The sequence below is a fragment of the Echinops telfairi genome, unplaced genomic scaffold, assembly GCF_000313985.2.
Source record: "Echinops telfairi isolate 266 unplaced genomic scaffold, ASM31398v2 ScPeMD7_1957;HRSCAF=2489, whole genome shotgun sequence".
NCBI classification, from domain to species: Eukaryota; Metazoa; Chordata; class Mammalia; order Afrosoricida; family Tenrecidae; genus Echinops; species Echinops telfairi.
Genome location: NW_022105855.1, coordinates 2,421,326 through 2,442,949, shown reverse-complemented (window position 1 = coordinate 2,442,949; position 21,624 = coordinate 2,421,326). Strand labels below are relative to the sequence as shown.

Sequence of the window (21,624 nt, the reverse complement as noted above, 5' to 3'; positions counted from 1 at the left end):
AAGGGTTCATAAGGGAGAGGAGAGTGGGGAGGGAGAGGGAAAGTGAGCAGCCGATATTAAGGGCTAAAGTAGAAGGCAAATGTTTTGAGAATGATGAGGGCAACAAATGTACATATGTGCTGGACACAATGTATAAATGGATTGTGATAAAAACTGTACAAGGCCCCAATAAAATTATTTTTTTTTAAAGTTAGTACCAGGAGTTAATCAATGGCAATATTAACCGAAGAGCTTCATGCTCCATGGAGATGATTGATAAGACTCTCTACCATAAACTAGCAAAGAGGCTGTGGGGAGGAAACACCGAAGATATACATCCTAAAGCAAAATGTGGTGAAGAAATTAGATGGTGCCCAACTCTCAGATAAAATACCACCTGGGGTCTTAAAGGCCTGTTTCCAAACAAGCAACCCTCTAAGTGAGATGTCAATTAAGTCCACACAGAAGAAGCATGCTAGCATCAGTGACCAAAGGACTGTTAATCCGAAGCTGAAGGAAGTAATATCAGAGGCTAAATTGTGAGATCTGGTTTGCAGAAGGCTATGGATGACAGTGGGAGCCCAAAATTCATTTGTGAAATCTACACAGAAAATAGGCCTCCAGTGATTACCAAACATAGTGCATTGGAGAGATGACTATAGATCAAAATGATAAACCTGACTTGAATGGTTAAAACCTTGCCAGTTGATCCCCCTCTGGTGCATGTTGGGCCTTATCTGTGACTCAACATTTTGTGGGGTTGGTTTTTTTTGTCATATTGGGTTTAGCTCTGATGTATTTTGTCATTGGGGGTAACCCTCTTGAATTTTAGTTATATGTGTTTCTGTTTTTCCGCACATGAAACCCAGGATTGATGACCCTATGGAGACAGTAGGTAAAATAAGAGTTCCAGGGGGTACAGTGGGGAAGAGGAAGGAGAAAGGAGAGCTGATGCCAAGAGTTCAAGGGAGTGGAGAATGTTTTGAACTGACTGTGGTAGCAATTGTACAATATTGCTTGATGTGATGATCTATGTAATGTATTATGCAATGTATTACATTAGCCCCCAATAGAATGGTTTTGGAAAAAAATTATAACCACAGATTTCAAAAATAATTGAAGATATTTCATTGTAGGCTTGATCAAACCCTTAGGCTTGAGGATACAATTATTCTTCACTTAAAGCTCCCATAGAAATTAAGTAACACAACTTTGTATCTTCAAGCACATAATTGATACTGTGTTACTTGCTTTTCTGAAAGTGAGGACTTGAAGCACTTGCTGATGAAGATCAAGGAGTACAGCCTTCAGTATGGATTAGGACTCAATACAAAGAAAACCAAAATCCTCACAACTGGACCAATAGGTAACATCATGATTAATGGAGAAATGATTGAAGTTGTCAGGGATTTTTTGATGCTTGGATAAGCAATCAGTGCTCATGGAAACACCAATTAAGAGATGGAAAGACACGTTGCCTTAGGTAAATCTACTGCCTTTTTAAGAGTACTGAAAAGCAAGTATTTTACTTTGATGACTAAAGTGCACCTGATCCAAGTTATGATATTTTCAATTGCCTCATATGCATGTGCAAGCTGGACATTGAATAAGACTGAAGAAGAATCGATGTATTTGAATTGTGGTGTTGGAGAAAAACATTGAAATACTGAAAGAAAAAAGAGATCTGACTTGGAGGAAATATGGTCAGAGGGCTCCTTAGAGGCTAGAACAGCAACATTTCATCTTACAGACTTTGGACATCCTGTCAGGTGAGGACATATCGCCTGGAGAAGGACATTGAGTTTGGTAAAGTGGAGCAGCAGCAAACAACAAGAAGGCTCTCAATGAGATGGACTGACACCATAGCTGCAACAATGGGCTCAGGAAGAGGAGCAATTTAAAGGATGGCACAGGACCATGCAGTATTCACTCTCTGTGCATAGGGTAGCGATGGGTTGGAACTGATTGGACTAGACCTAACAACAACACTTTGAGTAATATCTTTTGTCACTTGAGTCTGTCTGTGACATATTCTGACCTTCAATATTGGGAAGTAACATAGATACATAATCCACCGAAACACTAATGTACTTGTTAAAATACTTTTTTTTTTTTTTAGTAGTTTTAGGTTTACAGAAAAAACATGCAGAAACTTCAGAGTTCCTACATACACCCTTTTCTCCCCTGAAGCTTCTCCCATTATCCACACCTTGCATTCTGGTAGTACATTTATTTTAACTGATAAAGCAATGTTGATACCTTACTATAGTTGAAGTTCATACTTTATATCAGGATTCACTCTTCATATTGCTATGTTGTACATGTGATACATAATATCAGGTGCCCACCAATAAAGAATCATACAGAGTAGTGTCACTATCCAAAAAATGTCCTATGGAGGGGTAAGGGATAGGTGGGGGGAAAAGGGGGGAACTGATCACAATGATCAACATGTAACCTCCTCCCAGGGGGACGGACAACAGAAAAGTGGGTGAAGGGAAACAGGGTGAAGGGAGACATGAAAAAAAATAATTTGTAAATTATCAAGGGTTCATGGGGATGGAAGGGTGGGGGAAGGGGGAAATGAGCTGATATCAAGGGCTCAAGTAGAAAGTGTTTAGAAACTGATGATGGCAACATATGTACAAAGGTGCTTGACACAATGGATGGATGGATGGATGGATGGATGGATTGTGTTAAGAGATGTAAGAGTCCCCAATGCCCAATAAAATGATTAAAAAGAAAAAAAAGTGCACACTCAATAAAATCAATAAAAGAAAAAAAAAAGCCCTATGTTCTTTCTACCTATTATCTCTTCCCTTCTCCCAGAGCCCTGGCGGCCACTAATACTTTTTTCAACTATGTAAGCACAACATTTGCTACTTCAACCACTTTTACATATGTAATTCACTGACATCAATTATGTTCACCATTATGTATAACCATCACCACTATACATTTCTAAATTTTACATCACCAGTAACAGAAAACCTTAAGAAGTAACTTCCATTCCCCATTCCACTTACCCCTGGAAAGCAGTAATAAACGTCAGTCTCTAGGCATCTCAAAAACTCAAACTCACTGCCATTGCGCGACTTTATAGCACAGAGTAGAACTGTCCCTATGAGTTTCTGAGACTAAATCTTTACCAGAGTAGAAAACCCAGTCTTTTTCCTGCAGAGCAGCTGGTGGTTTCAAACTGCTGATTCAAACATCACTAGGGCTCCAGTTCCATGCAGCTACCTATCCTAAATATTCCATATAAGTAGAATCATAATTTGTTGTTTCTGGTTCATTTGGCACTTTACAAAGTTAACACACGTTACACGGATCAGAAATTCATTCATTTTTGTGGATGAATAATATTCCATTGTATAATATAAAATGTATACATAGTACATAATATTAAAATAACCACTGCTATCAAGACAATTCTGACTCACAGTGACGCTGTAAGACAGAATAGAACTGCCTCTTTCCGTTTCTGAGACTTCTGGTGGGTTAGAACTGCAGGCCTTCCAGTTAGCAGCTCAATTCATAACTCACTATGCCACCAGGGATCCTTGTATATTAATAGACTATACACACACACACTCACATAGTGGTAAAATATAAGTAACACAAAATTTACCATTCTAGGCATTTTTAAGAGTACAATGCAGTAACATGAATTATATTCACCACATTATATATCACTACTACCTAGTCCCCAAAAGTTTTCCTCTTCCCAAAGAGAAACCCAGTACCTTTTAAGCAATAACTCCTCATTCCTTTCTCTACCCAGTCCCTGGCAACCACTAATGAACTTTGTCTCTATGTAGATGTGTAAGCTAGGTACTTCATGTAGGTAAAATCACATATTTTCCTTTCATGCCTGAACTGCTTCACTCAGCATGTTTTAGGGTTCATCATGTAGCACATACTAAAAGTTCAGTTCTCTTTATGGCTGGAAAGTATTCCACTGGATATACCTAAGACAGTTTGCTTATCCATTCATTTGTGATGAACACCTGGCCATTACTACCTTTTGGCTACTGGGAATAATTTTATGCTGCAAGTCATTTGGTTATGTATACCTGGAAGTGAGACTGCAAGGTTATATGATAAGTCTACATTTAACTTTTTGAGAAACCACCCAACTGTTTTTCATAGCAGATGCACCATTTACAATTCCACCACTTCTGAATAAGGGTTCCTATAAGGTATTTTCTAATGATATGGTAAGACAATCAGAAATAAAGCTCATCAATTGGAGAAGATAATTAAGAATGATTAATCTACTCATAAAATTATTAGATCCTGAGTAGTCAAGAGTTACATGTAAACTCAGTTCCTCTGAATATGTACTGTACATAATGGCAGCAGAATCATTATCCCATATAAAAATGGATATGTCCACCCATAGTCCTTAAAGACTTGTGGACCTAATTCCTTTCACACGCCTTGCCCTTTCCACACATACATTGCCATCAAGTGGGTGACAACCTACAGGAACCTTATGGACAACAAAACAACCCTGCCCAGTCCTGTGCAAAACAAGGCAAGGGCTGATCGCAGAACAATCAAGAGCTCACATGCAAGTTCAAGATGAAGCTGAAGAAAATTAAAACAAGTCCCAGGGAGTCCATATATTGATATATATATGGAGGTGCCCCCACCAAAAAAAAAAAAAAAAACAGAATACACCCCCCCCACTTCACAAAGCGATGTATTTAATTTTTACCAAACAATCTTATCACTTTCAGAGTACTCTCCATTACACTTAATACATTTGTCAAATCTGCGATTACATTCTTGGAAACATTTTAAAAACTTATCTGTTTGAATGGCTTACAGCACCTTCCTCGTTTTTTTCTGCACCTCTTCTACATCCTCAAATCGCTTTCCTTTCATGTCCCAAAGCATTGACAGAAACACAGAGCAAGGTCAGGTGAGTAAGGTGCTTGGGGCAAAAGAGACATGCTGTTTTTTACCCAAAACTGGCACACTGAGATAGCTGTGTGAGCAGGTGCATTGTCATGGTGGCAAAACCAGTTCCATCTGCCACAAATCAGGCCTATTTTGTTGCACACTGTTATACTCTTTTCAGAACCTCTAAATCAGTGGTTCTCAACCTGGGGAACGAATGACCCTTTCACAGGGGTTGCCTGATTCATAACAGTAGAAAAATTACAGTTATGAAGTAGCAACAAAAATAATTTTATGGTTGGGGGGTCATCACAACATGAGGAACTGTATGAAAGGGTCGTAGCATTAGGAAGGTTGAGAACCACTGCTCTAAATAGAAAGCTGATTAACAGTCTGACCTGGAGGAACAAACTCCCAAATGCACTATCCCCCTCACATCAAAGTAACAAATAAGCATCAGTTTTTTGGGGGAACCCTCTCGTGTATATATACTGTATGTATAAATATATACTGTATATATACGTGTGTGTATATATATATATATTCCGTGAAGCAAATTAACATGTTTTGAAGAAGAAACTGTTGTTTCTCCTATAAACAGTAAATCCTTAAAGATTTCTATTCCCTCCCCAACAAGAAGAGGACAAATACACATTTTGACTATAATAACTAATGGTATATGGATAAAGGAGCTCTGGTGGTGTAATGGTTACACTTTGTACTACAAACCTCAAGGACAGCAGTTTGAAACCACCAGATGTCCTCAGGAGAAAGATGAGGCTTTCTACTCCCAAAAAGTGTTACTTACAGTCTCGGACACCCACAGGGGCACTTCTATCCAGCCTGCAGGGGCACTATGAGTCAGAATCAGCTCATTAGCAGTAAGTTTAGAGTGTTTTGCTTGTTTGGGGGCTTTTTGTTTTGTTTTGATTTTGATTTTTAGTATACTTTCAACTACCACCTACATTTATTATTTTTTTAAAACTTATCTTCCCAATAGAGTATTCCCTAATGACAAGCGAAAGCGCCAAAAATGCCGCAAAGCAGTAGCCTCAAAACTGTTTCAACATGAACCCTCCAATACTTAAATCTGTTGGCAAGATTATGAACTCTATTTTTCAAGAATATTTTATAAGTGCTCAAAAATCAAACTCTTCATCAAAGAGGTTTATTATACATCAGATACCTGAGTCTCCCGCCTCAGCACACTCAATCATTTTGCTGCCACCAGTAAACTATTCTGTGATACATTATTAAGAGAACCCCTTACCATACCACATACCTTTTAAGCCTCATGTAGAACAAATGTATTTCTGTTTTTCAGGAAGTCTCCCCCTCAAATATCACAACTCTACTGTCCATGTATTCCTTTATAGTCGGTAATATTTTTCATGTTCCTAAAATGGGTATGTTCTCCAACCTTTGTCCCCACATCAGGCTTGATTATCAAAATAAACAAGCATAATTTTTTTTTCATTTTGGTCAACTAATACTTTATAATATTAAACTATTCTCTTCTATAAACTGAGTTATAAATGCAAATAAAGTACTTTAAAGGTTATAGGTTAGTTATCTCTAGATTTTAACCAACTACTAATAGCTCACTTCAGACTGATATTTAGATAGTTACCTATACTTAGCCATGGTGATCTCTGGCATAATTTATTCAATACCAAAATAGCTAGAATGGTATATAGCAGGACTGAGACACAGCAATAGAGAAGTCATGTAAGAATACATGTAGGAACACAAAATTCACATATTATAATGAGATTTACCCATACTAGTAACTTTCCCTTCCCATTAGAAAGTACACTGATACTGCAAAACATATGCTTAATAAGAAATAACAACTTAATTTTTTGGTAACAATCCACACTGACAGTAATTAACATGTCAGTGCTCAATATAAAACACAGCACATTTTTAGGACAGGGAATCTATTCTGTTTGATATTGTAATGGTGAATGCATATTTTACATATTTGTCAAAACCAGTAGGAATGTACAACACAAACAATAAACCCTAATGTGAATTTTGAACTTTAGTTAATATTACTCTTATCAATACTGGTTCAATTGTAACAAACGTACCATAGAAATGTGAAATGCTAAAAGAAGCAACAATGTGGGAAGGGGTAAGCAGGAATTCTGTACTTTCTTCATAATTTTCTGTAACTTTTCTAAACTACTCTAAAAAATAAGTCTCTTAAAAAACTACATGTGACAACAAAAATATTATGTATAAATGAGTTTTAAGAACAGATTTATTTTTTATAGCTTTCAAATACTATTCTTGTAAACCGTCATTTCTTCCTCTGCCTTGTAATTATCCCTTAATGATAATAAAAAATAAATGAAGGAATAAACAAAGAATGATAGGTGTGATTTATTCCACAAATGCTATTAGAAATACCAAACTATTTACCTTACTCTAAGAACATAATATAACTTCCCTTGTTTAAGTCTACTTGGCAAAAAAAGTCGTAAGAGTCTAAAATTCCTCTTTTTCATCTTTCTTGTCTTGTAGAGAAAAGGATAACTGCAGTGGCGAGAAGCTAGGAAAAGAAATGCAATGACCTTTGTACATTACACAAAACTTACCCACTTGAAGGATCTAAGGCAATAGCTCTGGGTTGATCCAACTCTTGCCAATATAAAACTTTTCGCAAAGAGCCATCTAAATTAGAAACTTCAATCCGATTACTTTCAGAATCTGTCCAGTACAATTTTTCTCCAAGCCAATCACATGCTATCCCATCAGGGGATAATAATCCGGAGACAACAACATTTTGCACACTCTCAGTTTTGTTAAACTCTGTTCGTTTAATGGCTTCTTCGCTTACATCACTCCAGTACAACCAGCCATGACCAAACACAAAGTCCACCGCAGCTGCATCCTCCAAGCCTCCGACTACAATCGTAGCGTTATCTCTGCCATTTGTAGCATCAACCAACCGCAAGTCCCGTCTGTTTGCATAAAGCAACAAAGGGGCCGCTAAAAATGAAAAAAAGAGAAAAATATGTAAGTAAAATGGAACAAACTGTATTGGGTTTTTTTATACATCAGGTTTCAATCAGCATTAGTCAGAAAACACAATAAAAAAATTTAAAGAATAAATAAATCTACAAACAACTGATTCAAATCTTCTCACACAAAAAAGAGTATTTTTAAAGCATTTTGAAATCAAAGTAGCAAGGAAGAATTAACTCTACCAGGGCAGTCTTGTCTTGTTAAAATCGTCTGTCAGATAAAAGATTAGCCATACAGAATCTTGTTAAATGTTGGTAACGATATGGAGTCACTGTAAAACTGGTAGGATGATGCAAAATGGGGCCTCCATTTTGGAAAGAAGATTGGCTATTTCTTAAAAGATTTTATGTCTGCCAAATGTTCCAGTCATTCCACACCTAGGATATATATTCAAGAACTAAAAGCATGTGCCAATACAAAAATGTGTACACAATGTTCACACCAGACTTATTTGTAGTAACCCAAACTGAAATCAAACAAATGCATTCATGTATACATGAATGAAGTGTGCTACTCAACAACAAATGGAAATGAACTAGTATACACATAACATGAATTAATCTCAAAATAATTAAAAGCTGAAAAAAGCCAGACCTTCATAAGAGAATGTATACTACATTATTCCATTTATATGCAAGTTTAGAAAATGCAAACTACTCTATATTTTAACAAAAAGTAGATCAGTAGTTGCCTGAAGGTAGGAAGAGGAAATAAAGAACAAGAGGGAAGGACATGAAGGGGCATAAAGAAACATTTGTAGGTGATGGCTATTATCTTGATTATGACGGTACATGGGTTCAGAGGTGTGTACATGCCAAAACCCTTTATCTAAGCATAATTCATTTTGTATACTAATTGTATCTTAATAAGACAGTTAGACAGTGTGGCAGAAAAACAGTTCTTAATACATCTATTCTGTTGGATGTTATTAGAATGGCCTTTAGATAAGATATAATAATAACTCAAAATATAAAGCTTCTTTTAAAAAAATACACCCACTCCTAATACATTGACAGTTAGGTTCCCAAGACCAGGTTATTATGCAGAAATCAGCATTATACAAAAATGGAAGATGACTATATCTGAAAACAAAATGGAACTAACCACATCATTATATAACTGCCAAAGCACTGGGAATAATGACCCAGTTAAGTTGATAAATATCTGTAACCATCACAGCCAGTATTACTCTGACCTCAGCATTTGTTACTGCCAGATAGATGTCATTAATAAGCAAAACCATCAAATAGTAATTTGCTACAAGGATAAATGCAGATGTCAAATGAGTCAATAATTAAGGAATCAATGTAATATTTAATTTTAGTTAAAGCTTTTAGGCCTTTAAGTAGTATAAATTCCATGGTTTCAAATATACACATAAACTTCTCACATTTGCCTTCAGGGTATCAAGTAATGAAAGATCTAGAGCAGGGGCCACTGGCAAACTTTTGAGATGGAAGAACCAACCCTGTCCCTCACAACCATTGCAAATTATTTGAGAGCCATATATTTTTTACAGACAAATGAAATCACCATTATCTGAATAATATCCTTTCATTCTTTTCAATTTTACTTCAGAGCCACATGTATGCACTGAGTGTGGCTGCAGAGCCACTGTGTGTCGGCCCTGGTCTAGAGCACCATTAATCATCTGCTAGAGCTTGCAGTGATGATGGAAATGTTCTCTCCACTGTACAGAGCACAATAGCTACCAGCCACCTGTGGCTACAGAACATTTGAAATGTGGCTACTATGACGAATATACTAAAATTTTTAATTTAATAATAAATGACTTCAATAGACAGCTGTAGCTAATAACTTGTACATTAGACAGAACAACTCTTGAGGCTAGGATAAAGAACACAAATGAGGTAGCAAAAATAAGACCCGAGTTATGATTCAAAAATCAAGATCAACCCTTCACACATTGATTTAACCAGTCCCATCTTAGACTGACTTTCATAAACTCAAACCAAACCCACTGCCGTCAAGTCACTTCTAACTCATGGCCCTTGTGGTTCCCAAGACTGTGACTCTCCGGAAGTAGAAAGCCTCATCTTTCTCCCATGGACCATGGTGGTTTCAGACTGCTAACCTTCTGGTTAAAAGTCCAATGAGTTAACCACAATGCCACCAGGGCTTCTGCTACTCTCATACTATAAGCCAAATAGAAGCAAGCATCAAGAAAAAGGTCACTATAGGTTAGTGGTTCAAACCCACCAGCCATTCCTCGTCAGAAAGATGAAGCCATTTGCTCCGGTAAGATGTACAGCTTTCATAACATCGATCAAAAAGACAGTGCTCTACATCCTACGTATCTGAATACAGACTAGGGTCCTACAAGTTTGTGAGCAGTCATCTCAAGTACAAACATTGGTCTCTGCCCATCCAGAAAAAAGAAGCGTGACCAAAAACAAGACACATGAAAACAATTAGTCCAATGGACTAATGGGCCACGTAAACACCAATTTCCACAACTAAAAGCAGTTTCAAATTAAAAAATGAAAAACTTATTATAGTTAAAACAGCTTTTGTAAGGGAGGAGGAGAAATAGCTCTCCTCTACCCCCCTGCTACACTTAACCTTGTTTTACTTCTTTTGCTATTAAAACTTGTTTACAGATCACCTTCTTTAAAAAAAACAGCTTTGGTTCCGTGCCCCTGATCCCCTCTGGAACTTGTGTCCTATCACTTGCTCCCTATGTCTCTTTTTTAATAGTTTTATTGGCATCTAGTTGACATCTCATACAATTTAATCATTCAATCATATTAAGAAGAGTTGTACAATTATCACCTCAATCAATTTCCAAACATTTTCACCTCATAGTCATTGTTGTTTGCTCCCCGTTTCCCTCTAACTTCCCCTCCCAAATCCCTAGGTATTTATAAATCCAATTACTCTCTCTATAGATTTACCTATCCTGGATTTCATATACAGAAAATCATAAAAAACACAGGAACAACAAAAACAATACAATAAAAACTCAATTGAAAAGCAGAAAATATTAAAATGGAAACAACTTTAAAATGGGTCAAAAGGGAAATCAAATGATAAGGTGTTACACTTTGACCTAACTATATCTGTCATAAACAATGTTAAAATGTTCTCTGTCTGGGCAGCAAGGGAAGTAATCAAGTTCCTGAGGAATCCTGAAAATAGACTTCTGACTTGGGGGACAGGGCTTGGCACCTCATTAGTGAAGGAGCCGTGAAAGGAGCACTTCTGAAACGGAGAGATGGCTAAGAAGTCCCGCACTCAGAAGTTTCTGCAAGAGTTTCAAAATTTTCCCTTTCCCTTTTGCTGAAGAAGAAGGCAGGGATATTAATAATTACAGCTTGGGGGTGAAGGGGTTCCCTATTTGCCTAGGATATGGTTCTCATTGTTTATCTTATTCGCATGAGGTTTGGGGAGTGGGGTATAATCATTCTTCTTTTGCAGCAACTACGGTTCTTATTTCTACAAGAGGCTTTAGGGGGAAAGTCGGTAATATCTCCAAGGCCGCTCCTACCCTGTTATCTATCTGTCCACTCCCTAATGTAGAACTGGAAACGCAATAATTGGTATGGACTCGTTGTCAAGGAGAACGGCCTAAGATATTGTTAAATCATACAGACTTTAATTAAGATAGTGGATTGGAGCCCTCATGGAGACTTCATTAATAAATTTTCTAAAATACCTTTAAGATGGCACATACATAACGGTTCTTTGAAAGGAACTGGCAATGAAACTTTATTTGGCATGACGGAGGATTAACCCCCTCGTATGCCGCATTTGTTGGGAGATACAAACTCTCAAAGTCATTTATGGAAATTATTACCATCTGGGTAGCCAATGAAAACCTGGATTAGCAATTTATGTCTATCAACATTTCTAATACTGTTGCGCCTATTAGTGTAAATCTTCATGTTAATGCTACTCGCTATAGTCAAGCTTGTGTGAAAATTCCTTATGTTATCTTATCAGGAAATACTACTTGGAATTCTAGTACAGGGGTTTTGACTTGTTCTTCAAATTGTACTTTAAAACATTGTATAAATTTTACCTGGTGGAAAACTTTTAACCAAACCCGAGACAGTCTGTATCTTGTTAAAGCAAGTCCTGAGATTTGGTTACCTGTCAATTTAACTCAACCCTGGAGCGAATCTGCGGGAGTAATACAGATCTACAATGCCTTGACTGAATTGACCCATCGAACAACAAAGAGAATGATTGGACTGATAATAGCCACAGTGATTGGACTTGTAGCTGTAGCATCACTGCAGCTGTGGCGGGAGTTGCTTTGCAGTAAGAAATACAAACAGCAGACTTTGTTCAAGGGTGGCATAAGATTAAGACATCGTCAACTTACAACAAACAGAGTTGTGGACGGGAGATCAGATATCTGTGTTAGCTACTCGAGTTATGCTTCCATATGATTTGAACACCTCTTATTTTGGTATTACTCCTGTTCCGTATAATGTTAGTAAGGATTGGAAAAAGATTAGAAATTAATTGGACATAAAAATGTATCTTTAGAAATTCAGTTATAAGAATATCGAATTGGTGAAACTTTCAGGAGACAATTACCCAAACTTACTGGTAATGAAATTTTTCAGGGAATTGCTAAGACACTGTCTTCTATTAACCCTTTGGAACAAGCAAAAGCTTTATTATCTTTAACCACTGGTAGTGTTATTCTATTAATCATTAAGGTTATGGTTGAATTATTGTCCTTAAGTACAAAGTTACATGAAGTACACCTGCATACTTTGCCCCCTCCCCAAACGGGGGTGTAAGGCAAAGGTTGGATAGCCAGAGACGGATAAGATTGAGTCCAAGTCTCTCAACCTGAGACAGGCACAATCATCTGCCGGCATTTTGAGAAAAGCCATCTTTAATAAAATAAAAAAGGGAGATATGAAGGAGCCATGAAAGGAGCACTGTGTCTCGTGTCATGTACGCAAGCATCTGTCCTAGCTGGTTCTCATAAACAGCATCCTTACTGCAAACAGTAAGATGATTTGTGGAAATAGCTGCAAACAAGTGTTTCCCTGGTAGAAATGAAAACATCGGTATGGGCCGAGATATAGAACTCACTCTCAAGGCTAAGAGAAATTCAAGTGTGAGAATAGCAAACTCGTCTGGGAACACTGCCAGTAGTTAGTAGATAAATAATAAAGAATGCAGGCTGTCGAGGCTGCTGCAGTTTGTACCGTCTCTGTCTGTGTCTATTTTGTGCTGCAGCCCTGTACTGTCTCTGTGTGTCTGTGTATGTCTGTTTGGTTTCATGTTTTTTCTCCCTGCTCAAGAAACCACCGGCATCAATTAAGACTTGGTCAGCAGACAGACCTGGAACTATCTATTGGGGTGTTTTTTTTGTTTTGATTTTTGTTTTTGTTTGTTTCTGCTTTTCTTTCACCCTATGTCTATCTAGGTAAGATAGGCAGGATGAACAATCCCAAGGAGAAAACAACGGGACTGGTAGTTCCAGAGGGGCAAGGAAGAGAATGGGGCGGGGAAAGGGAATGGGGAGCCAACAAACTCAGGGATGAGGGAACAACAAGAGATCTAAAATTGAGGAGGAGGAGGATGTATAAAGCCTAGTGGGGCTTAATCAAGTGCAATGTATCCAAGAAGAATTACTGAGAGTAGAATGGAGGGTGAACATGACAGTGGGACAGGAGGAAGGTGAAAGGAAATACAGGAAAGAAATAGGAGGCAAAAGCTATTTAGAGAGCTATAGCTAAAGGCATGTATACTTATGTAAATATAGTAATTTATAATGAAAGGGATAGAGACCAATGTACATATGTTTATATGTTAAGTATAAAGATAGCAGACAGACTTTGGACCTCTACTCAAGGCCTCCCTTAACACAAGAACACTTTGTTCTAATAACCTGGCACTCTTTGATACTCACCTTCCTGACATGATCGCTGAAGACAAAATGGGTGCATAAGCAAATGTGGTGAAGATTGTGGATGGTGCCCAGCTATCAAAAGATATAACGTCTGGGGTCTTAAAGGCTTGAAGTTATACAAGCAGCCATCCAGCAAGGAAGCAAATAAGCCCACATGGAAGAAGCACACGAGCCTGTGTGATCATAAGGTGTCAACGGGATGATGTAACAGGTATCAAAACATACAAAACAACTATATCAATGCAAACAAGGAGGTTTGGAGGGAAGACGTAAAGCCCATCTGTAGACAATTGGATATCCCCCCACACACACACACAAAAGGGTTATAATGATTCAACCAGGGTGTAGTATAGCACTGACGAAACACACATCATTCTCTCGTTCCTGAATGTTTCCCCCCACCCCCCAATCATGACCCAGTTCTACCTGGCAAATCTGGCTAGACCAAAGAACACACATTGGTACAGATAAGAGCTCTGAAGACATGGAATTCAGGATAGATAAACCCTTCAGGTACAGTAGTGGAAGTAGCAATATCATGAGGTTAGGGGGATGGGAGAAGAGGGAAAAGGGGGGAACCCATCACAAAGTGGATATATATAGCCGCCCGCCCCACCCCCCACCCTCCCTGGGACGAATAACAGAAATGTGGATGAAGAAAGACGACAGTATAAGATATAATAATAGCAATATATAATTGATCAAGTTTTCTCGAAGGTGGGAGAGTGGAGGAGAAAGAGGAGACATCGGACAGTGTAAGGTATGACAACATAATAATTTATAAGTTATCAAGGGTTCATGAGGGAGTGGGGAGCAGGGAGGGAGGGGGGAAAATGAAGAGCTGGTGCCAGGGGCTTAAGTGGAGAGCAAATGTTTAGAGAATGATGAGGGCAATGAATATACAAATGTGCTTAACACAATTGATGTACGTATGGATTGTGCAAAGTTTTATGTGCCCCTAATAAAATGATTTTTAAAAAACTGGACGTTCATGATTTAAGCTCCAATACCATCCTTTCTTTAAATTTGGATATTATTTACAATCCTTGGATCACACAGACTGGTGTACTACTTCCATGTGGACTTATTTGATGTCTCACTTAGATAACCGCTTTTTTTTTTTAAGACAAGCCTTTTAAGACCCAGACACTATTCTTTCTGATAACCAGACACCATCTAGTTTCTTTGCCCACACTTTGCTACACCACCTGTATCTTCAGTGATCTTTTCAGGAAGGCAAGTACCAAGTAGGGCCATATCTTAAGAACTACTTGTTCTTAGGTTAAGGCTACAATTAAGCGTGATTTGCTTCCTATTTCCTACATTTCCAATGACTTCTACCTTCTGTCTAAAGACATAAGTCCCTATTATCAAAATTATTTTGTCTTAATAACTAATTGTTCTATTTCAAAAAAATTTTATTTCTCAGCATGTCAGTGCTATCAGATTTCTATTAACTATTACTATCTAATCTCTTACCCAACATTCAGCTGAAACTGCTTCCTGAAGTCTTCATAACCAAAAATCCACCATCTTTTTATCTTACTTTTTTTAACCTCTCTATATCACTCAACACAGTTTAATATATCCCCTTCCTAGGCAAAATATTCTCCCTACACTATCCTATCTACTATTCTTTGTTTATATAGCCATGCTTTGCCTATCTCTTAGCTTCAAATCTTCCTCTCACTTCCTAAATAATAGGAGTTCCCAGAAGAGAAGATATAGAAGAAATAATCCAAGTTCACAAGGTCAATAAGCAAGCATATGCAGATAACTTCCAATCTCTGCAATCTACAGTTCAAAACTACCAATTGTTCCTTGGGAGAAGGATGGAGCTTTCTACTTCTATAAAGTCACGCACAGTCTTGAAAACTCAAGTGGGCAGTTCTACCCTGTCCTATATAGGGTCGCTGAGTCAGCATTGACTTGATAGCAATGCTGTAATAGTAAATAAATAAACTTATTTACTTATTTGGTTTGAGATCTTCACCTTACACTTTAGCTATCCTAACAGTTACTAGTGATCTCAACACCCCCACTTTCCTTTCTTACCTCTAATACTTTTATTACTATCTAGATCAGTGGTCTCAACCTTCCTAATGCCGCCACCCTTTAATACAGTTCCTCATGTTGTGATAAGCCCCCCCCAACCATAAAATTATTTTTGTTGCTACTTCATAACTGTCATTTTGCTACTGTTATGAATCGGGCAACCCCTGTGAAAGGGTCGTTCGACGCCCAAAGGCATCACGACCCACAGGTTGAGAACTGCTGATCTAGATAATACTACAAAGTGTTTTGATTCCTTGCTGGCTAAAACATAAAGGATCAATACCTCAGCCCTTCACCATATTACTTCTACTATCATTCTAAGCTTTTTACAGCCTCTGTATCATACAAACTTGTTTTATACGTAAATTGTGAGTATGTCACACTCCATTACCAAAAGTTTATTGATCTTACTACCCACTCCATACCTCCTTGCCCATTCTCCCTAAACACCAATTCCTTCAAAACCAGATTCAAATCTTTTCCACTCCATGAATCTTACCTATCACCTTGTCTCTACTTTAATCCCTTAGTCTTTATCACTTATTGGGCACTAACATTGTTTAAGTGTGATCATGACTTCACGTAGGACCTCAAACCCTTGGGAAGAGGAGCCATATCTTAATATATCTCCAATGTCTAGCAGCACAATTCACTATACACACTAATACAGTAAACATGTTTACTAATATTTAAAAGCAATTTTCTATAACTAATTCGTAAAAAACATTGTATTTCTCATAAACCCAAAAAGACTTTACACTTACCAACCAAGTGCTCACTGCACACATATGCCCACTGACTTGTCTTGATCAAACTTTAGTCAGCTTCTCTGCATCCCACAGCTCCCTAAAGGTTAGCTTCCCTGAAGCTTAAGTAAGCAGATGCACAACACCCTCCCCCAGAGACTCATTCCAAGCATCAGCTGACCACTGGGGGTACCAGCACTTCCTGCTAACCCGCCCAGATGATGCTATCTGTTCACTTTCCTTCTTTAACCTTATTTTCACACAAAAATCCTGCTGGCTCTGCTTATCTCCCCTCCCCCACCAACAGTATAATCTTTTTCTGTTTTATTTTTATATAGTGAGAGATACTGCAGGCAGAGCACTTCCCCCATATAGTCTATTCAAATTAAGTCTCTCCATACCTAAGTCCAAATCTGTTTCTGATATCTATATGTGATGTGACTCGAATGAAGGCTGGACTTTACCTACAGACATACATCAATCTTGCCCAGGAGGGCGCCTTGGTGACACAGCGCCTGGGGTGACAACCCATTGACTGGACTGCTAATCTTCAAGGTCAGTAGTACGAAATCACCAACCGCTCTGTGGGAGAAAGATGAGGCTTTCTATTCCTTTAAAGCAGGCATCCTCAAACTGCGGCCCGCGGAGGACATTTATCCGGGGCCACAGGGTGTTTTTGCCCCCTCCTCCCCCCTTTTTTTCACTTCAAAAAAGATATGTGCAGTGTGCATAGGAATTTGTTCATAGTTTTTTTATAAACTATAGGCTGACCCTCCAACGGGTCTGAGGGACAGTGAACTGGCCCCATTTAAAAAGTTTAAGGACCCCTGCTTTAAAGATTTACAGTCTCAGAAACCCAACAGGGGCAGTTCTACCCTGTCCTTGAGGGTCGCAATAAGTTGGAACCCACTAGATAGCAGTGAGTTTGGTCCTTGAGTTTATTCCTTCCCAGGTAAGGGCATTTTGCAAACTATTTGAATTCTTCTCCAGTGAGTTGCGTGGTTTGATTCTTTTAAACAAAGATGTTTTTCTTCAGTTTTTCACATTGAGAATCATTCCCTGACTCAAATGGAAATAATCAACTTTTCTGTAAGGCCTCTTTTTTTTCCTTAGCTGCCTACATGGGCATGTAAGAGGTAATTTCCTCAGCTCTTCCAGTGTAATTGTACAAGGAAATTTCCTTAGCTCCTTAGACAGGGATTGTACAAGGGAGTATTCAAAAGATACTCTTTCCCAACTCCATTAAAATGTTATCTGATTTAATTATCTAATCCCCTGGGTAACTTTCACGTGTTAAGCACCCTCCCTCCTCTTTTCCTACTGACTAGAGGCTTTACCATATGACCTTGTCTAGTTTCACATCTTCAAAAATGACAAAATTTTATTAAAGCCAAGTTAGAACTTTAATCTTCTCTTTTAGAAACGTACCATGTCCCCAAACTGGCTCACCTAAGACCTTCCCATGTCCTCATCTTTCAATCTTCCCTTGGCTCCCCTGAAGCCTTTGCTCTAGCCACTCCTTTCAATACTGCTAGCTCCTCATCCTTCTACCCACCCCGCCAGACCTTTCCTTTACCATTTCAACACTTCGTCCTGTAGTCACTCAAGTTTCAGAACCCCCCATCCCACAATGGAGCCATTGAAGAGGTTCAGGTATGCCCAGAGCAAGTATCTGAAGCCGAAAATCTAACTGAATATTTTATCCAGTTAGACTCTGTTAGGAGGTTTTAGAGATATCCAAACAGCCTCTTGATCACTCTGTAGTTTCTCGCCTGAAATTTAGCCCACAGCCTCCATAATACAAAGGAAATTAGTGGAAACAACGCTCCCAACTTGGAACAGGTAACCTCAATTTGCCCCATCAATCAGAAACATAACCCTACTAAAAATGTAAAGGTGGGGAAAGGATAAGAGCCGGCTTTTTTACGTGAACCATGAGCTGAAATTTTAAAACTGGAACTATAAACCCTATTTGTGCCAGTATGTTTTTTACATATATGTATCCATGTCTATCATATTTATGAGTGGACTTCAAGAAGCTCATAAAAATGTGTCTCTCTCCCTCTGAAAGTTTCATCTTGCTCCCACGGAGTAACTGGTGAGCTCAAATTGCTGACTTTGATTTAGTAGTCCAACTCAAAACCCACTATGCCACCTGGGCTCCTGTGCCATTACTTTCAATTCCATTTATTCATGAGATTTTTTTTTTCATTCATGAGATTTTTAAAGTCCTCTTGAATAATATTTTCCTATGTCCAATGGTATTAGCAACTTATTGGATTATAAAATCTCTTTAAGGAGCTGATTATAAATGTATGCTTTATAAATAAAATAATCCTAAAATGTTCAAAAATTAGGAAAATCAAATTTCTAATATTTTTAAGTAGTATAATAGAAATTAGACCAAATGTTCTATGAACCCTCCCACTCCTATAACTTAGCTAAATCCTTTAGCAAACAAAACTAGTTAACAGGATTGATAAAAAGTTATATCTTCTAAGTTATTAGCATAATTATAAAATAAGCATACATTCTTATTCTGCTTGGGTATGTTTTTCCTAAACTTATACATACTTATTTAGCAAATAAGCTAATATTAAATCTTCTAAAACTTCAAAATTATATGAAACAAAAAGCTCGTATTTGTGTTTAACAAAATTTGCATGACAAATTTATTTGAACAATAATTAAAATAATTTACTAAAAACTTTAACAGTAAATAAATTTGTAATAACTCAACTTGAAATAGTTTCCCAGATCTTTTGGTAACTTAAATACTTAGAATTAGGCTAATTGATGATTGATGATTGTCAATTGATGATTGATGTCAATTGATGATTATTAAATATCTGGGCCATCTCTGAAATAGAACATAATTTGAGGTATTTTTGTTTTTGTTTTTTCATAATTTGAGTTTATATACTTCTTATAATCATATAGACAAGTTGTATACACTGTAAATCTATGAGGGGACTTCAAAAAGGTTTTAGAAAAATTCCATTGTCCTTTAATTTCATTTTTGCCGGAACTTTTTGAAGCCTTCTATTAATAAACATCCTCTCTTTATGCCACGTTCTGACTGAGTGACCCTAAAGGGGTGGAATAGAACTGCTCTTCTGGATTTCCAAGGCTGCCAGTGTTAACAGAGGCAAAACCACCCTTTCTTCTTTGTAGTGGCTCGTAAGTTTGAACTGCTAAACTTGTAGTAAGCAGTCCAATGCATAACCCACTATAGCTTACAAAAATATACTCCATCGTTTTCTCAACAAAAAAAAAAGATCTTAAAAATCTCACATATGTGAATAACACCTTCCCTATTAGGAGATACAGTAACAAAAGGAAGACTTTTGTATATAAGGTATACAACCTGTGATGGTGTGTTTTGTTAAAGAAAAGAGTTTGTACTAATGTAAAGAGACTGTTGTTCCACAATGACAAAGAGGAAAGTGTAGAACAAAAACTTGAATGGATGTAAAAAGTTATAAAAAAGTTCATGGAAAAGGAATTTTATTTGTCATGGCCACAGTTGGCTAAATTTTTACAAGTTTACTTATAAGATTTCCAAAGGTGCTTTAGTGTAAAATATTTTCCCTGTGCAAAACTAGAATTTGGTTTCTAGTCAAAAATGACAAATTTTCTCAGATTATTGGTCTACTCCTAACAAGATGTTAGAAATATTTTTTGTTTTGTTTTATTTGTCTTTGCCTTCTGGGTAAATCTGCCTAGAAAGCAACGCCCCTTTATTTGATCTCCCTTATGATCCATTTTAATTTATTCTAAAATTTTTATTATAAAAATGTCTTCTTTAATCAAGGGCTTTTTTTAAAAACATGGAACGGATTTCTTGAATAAAATGGAAAATTTCCAATACATCAAAACACATATCAGCAGTCACCATACACGCAGTACCCAACAGGGAAAATGAAAAAAAGAGAAACACAAACACCAACAATGGCAAGTTTACACAATGCCTGTAAACTGAGCCCTGTGATCTTAATCTCGGGTGCTTTCTCCGCCTGCCAGGGGTACTCTGCTGGACACAGCACACACACACACACACACACACCCCACACACACACACAGCTGCTAGGGACACTGGCAGCTAAGACCTGGACCCACACAGCACAGCTGGCAGGGCGGTGTGGCTCTACACATGCGGCAAAGCACACACCGGCACATTCAAACAGTGTAGGGAACATCCTTTACATATCAGAGTGAGAAACGTCAGAGGAGGCTACATTATTAGAAAGATGTTAGCAAGAAAGCAAGGCTGGAACAGCTTGAGGCTGAAAAGTGGCTCGCTAGCTTCATTTCTTTGGCTTCTTGGGCAGCAGCCGCAGGAAGAGCAAGATGTGAGGTTCTGGTTCATGGATCATATAACGGACCCATCCCTGACACTGCTGGATGCCAAGATTCTTCCATTCAGATTCAGACATCAAATGGGTTTTCGGGACCAGCTTGGCTATATCCTTGGGCTATATGTCGTGTTTGTACTCAAATTCCTCGACATCTTCATCGTCCTATTTGTCTGAATAGAAAATTTGTTTGTGCGACATGCTTGTTCTGAGGGACTTCAGACCCTCGCCGCCAACCTCCAAACAACTCCCCTATTCTAATTTTTAATATTTTTTGCTTTCTTTTCTATTTTTATTTATTTTATTTGTTATTCTTGTTAATTTCTTTATTGTGGTTTGTCTTTTAATGTTTTCCTGTATATGAAATCCAAGACAGGTAAAGCTACAGAGGCAGTAAATGGATTTAATGGTTCCTTGGGGGTATGGCAGGGGAGGTTGGAAGGAAATGGGGAACTACTAACAAAGTAAAAGATTGAAAAAAACATTCTAAAATTGATGGTGATGATGGGTATATAACTCTTTTTGGTGTGACTGAACTACTGAATTATATGACATGTGAATTAAATGCCAATAAAATTGTTGGAGGAAAAAGTCAAGGGGGAAAAAATGAACGCAAAGATCCTGTGTTTTATGAGAATATCTTGTCTTG

The 21,624-nt window shown here is 37.7% G+C and overlaps 1 protein-coding gene and 1 pseudogene across 1 annotated transcript in view; both read right to left on the bottom strand.

Moving 5' to 3' along the window:
• The window catches only part of LRP6 (LDL receptor related protein 6), a 168,821-nt gene that overhangs the window by 130,486 nt on the left and 16,711 nt on the right, over positions 1 to 21,624 (bottom strand). The window contains exon 2 of the mRNA XM_004716210.2: positions 7,491 to 7,884. Within this exon, the coding sequence (XP_004716267.1) occupies positions 7,491 to 7,884 (394 nt within the window). The remainder of the gene's footprint in view (positions 1 to 7,490; positions 7,885 to 21,624) is intronic.
• LOC115870550 lies at positions 20,928 to 21,176 on the bottom strand (annotated as a pseudogene).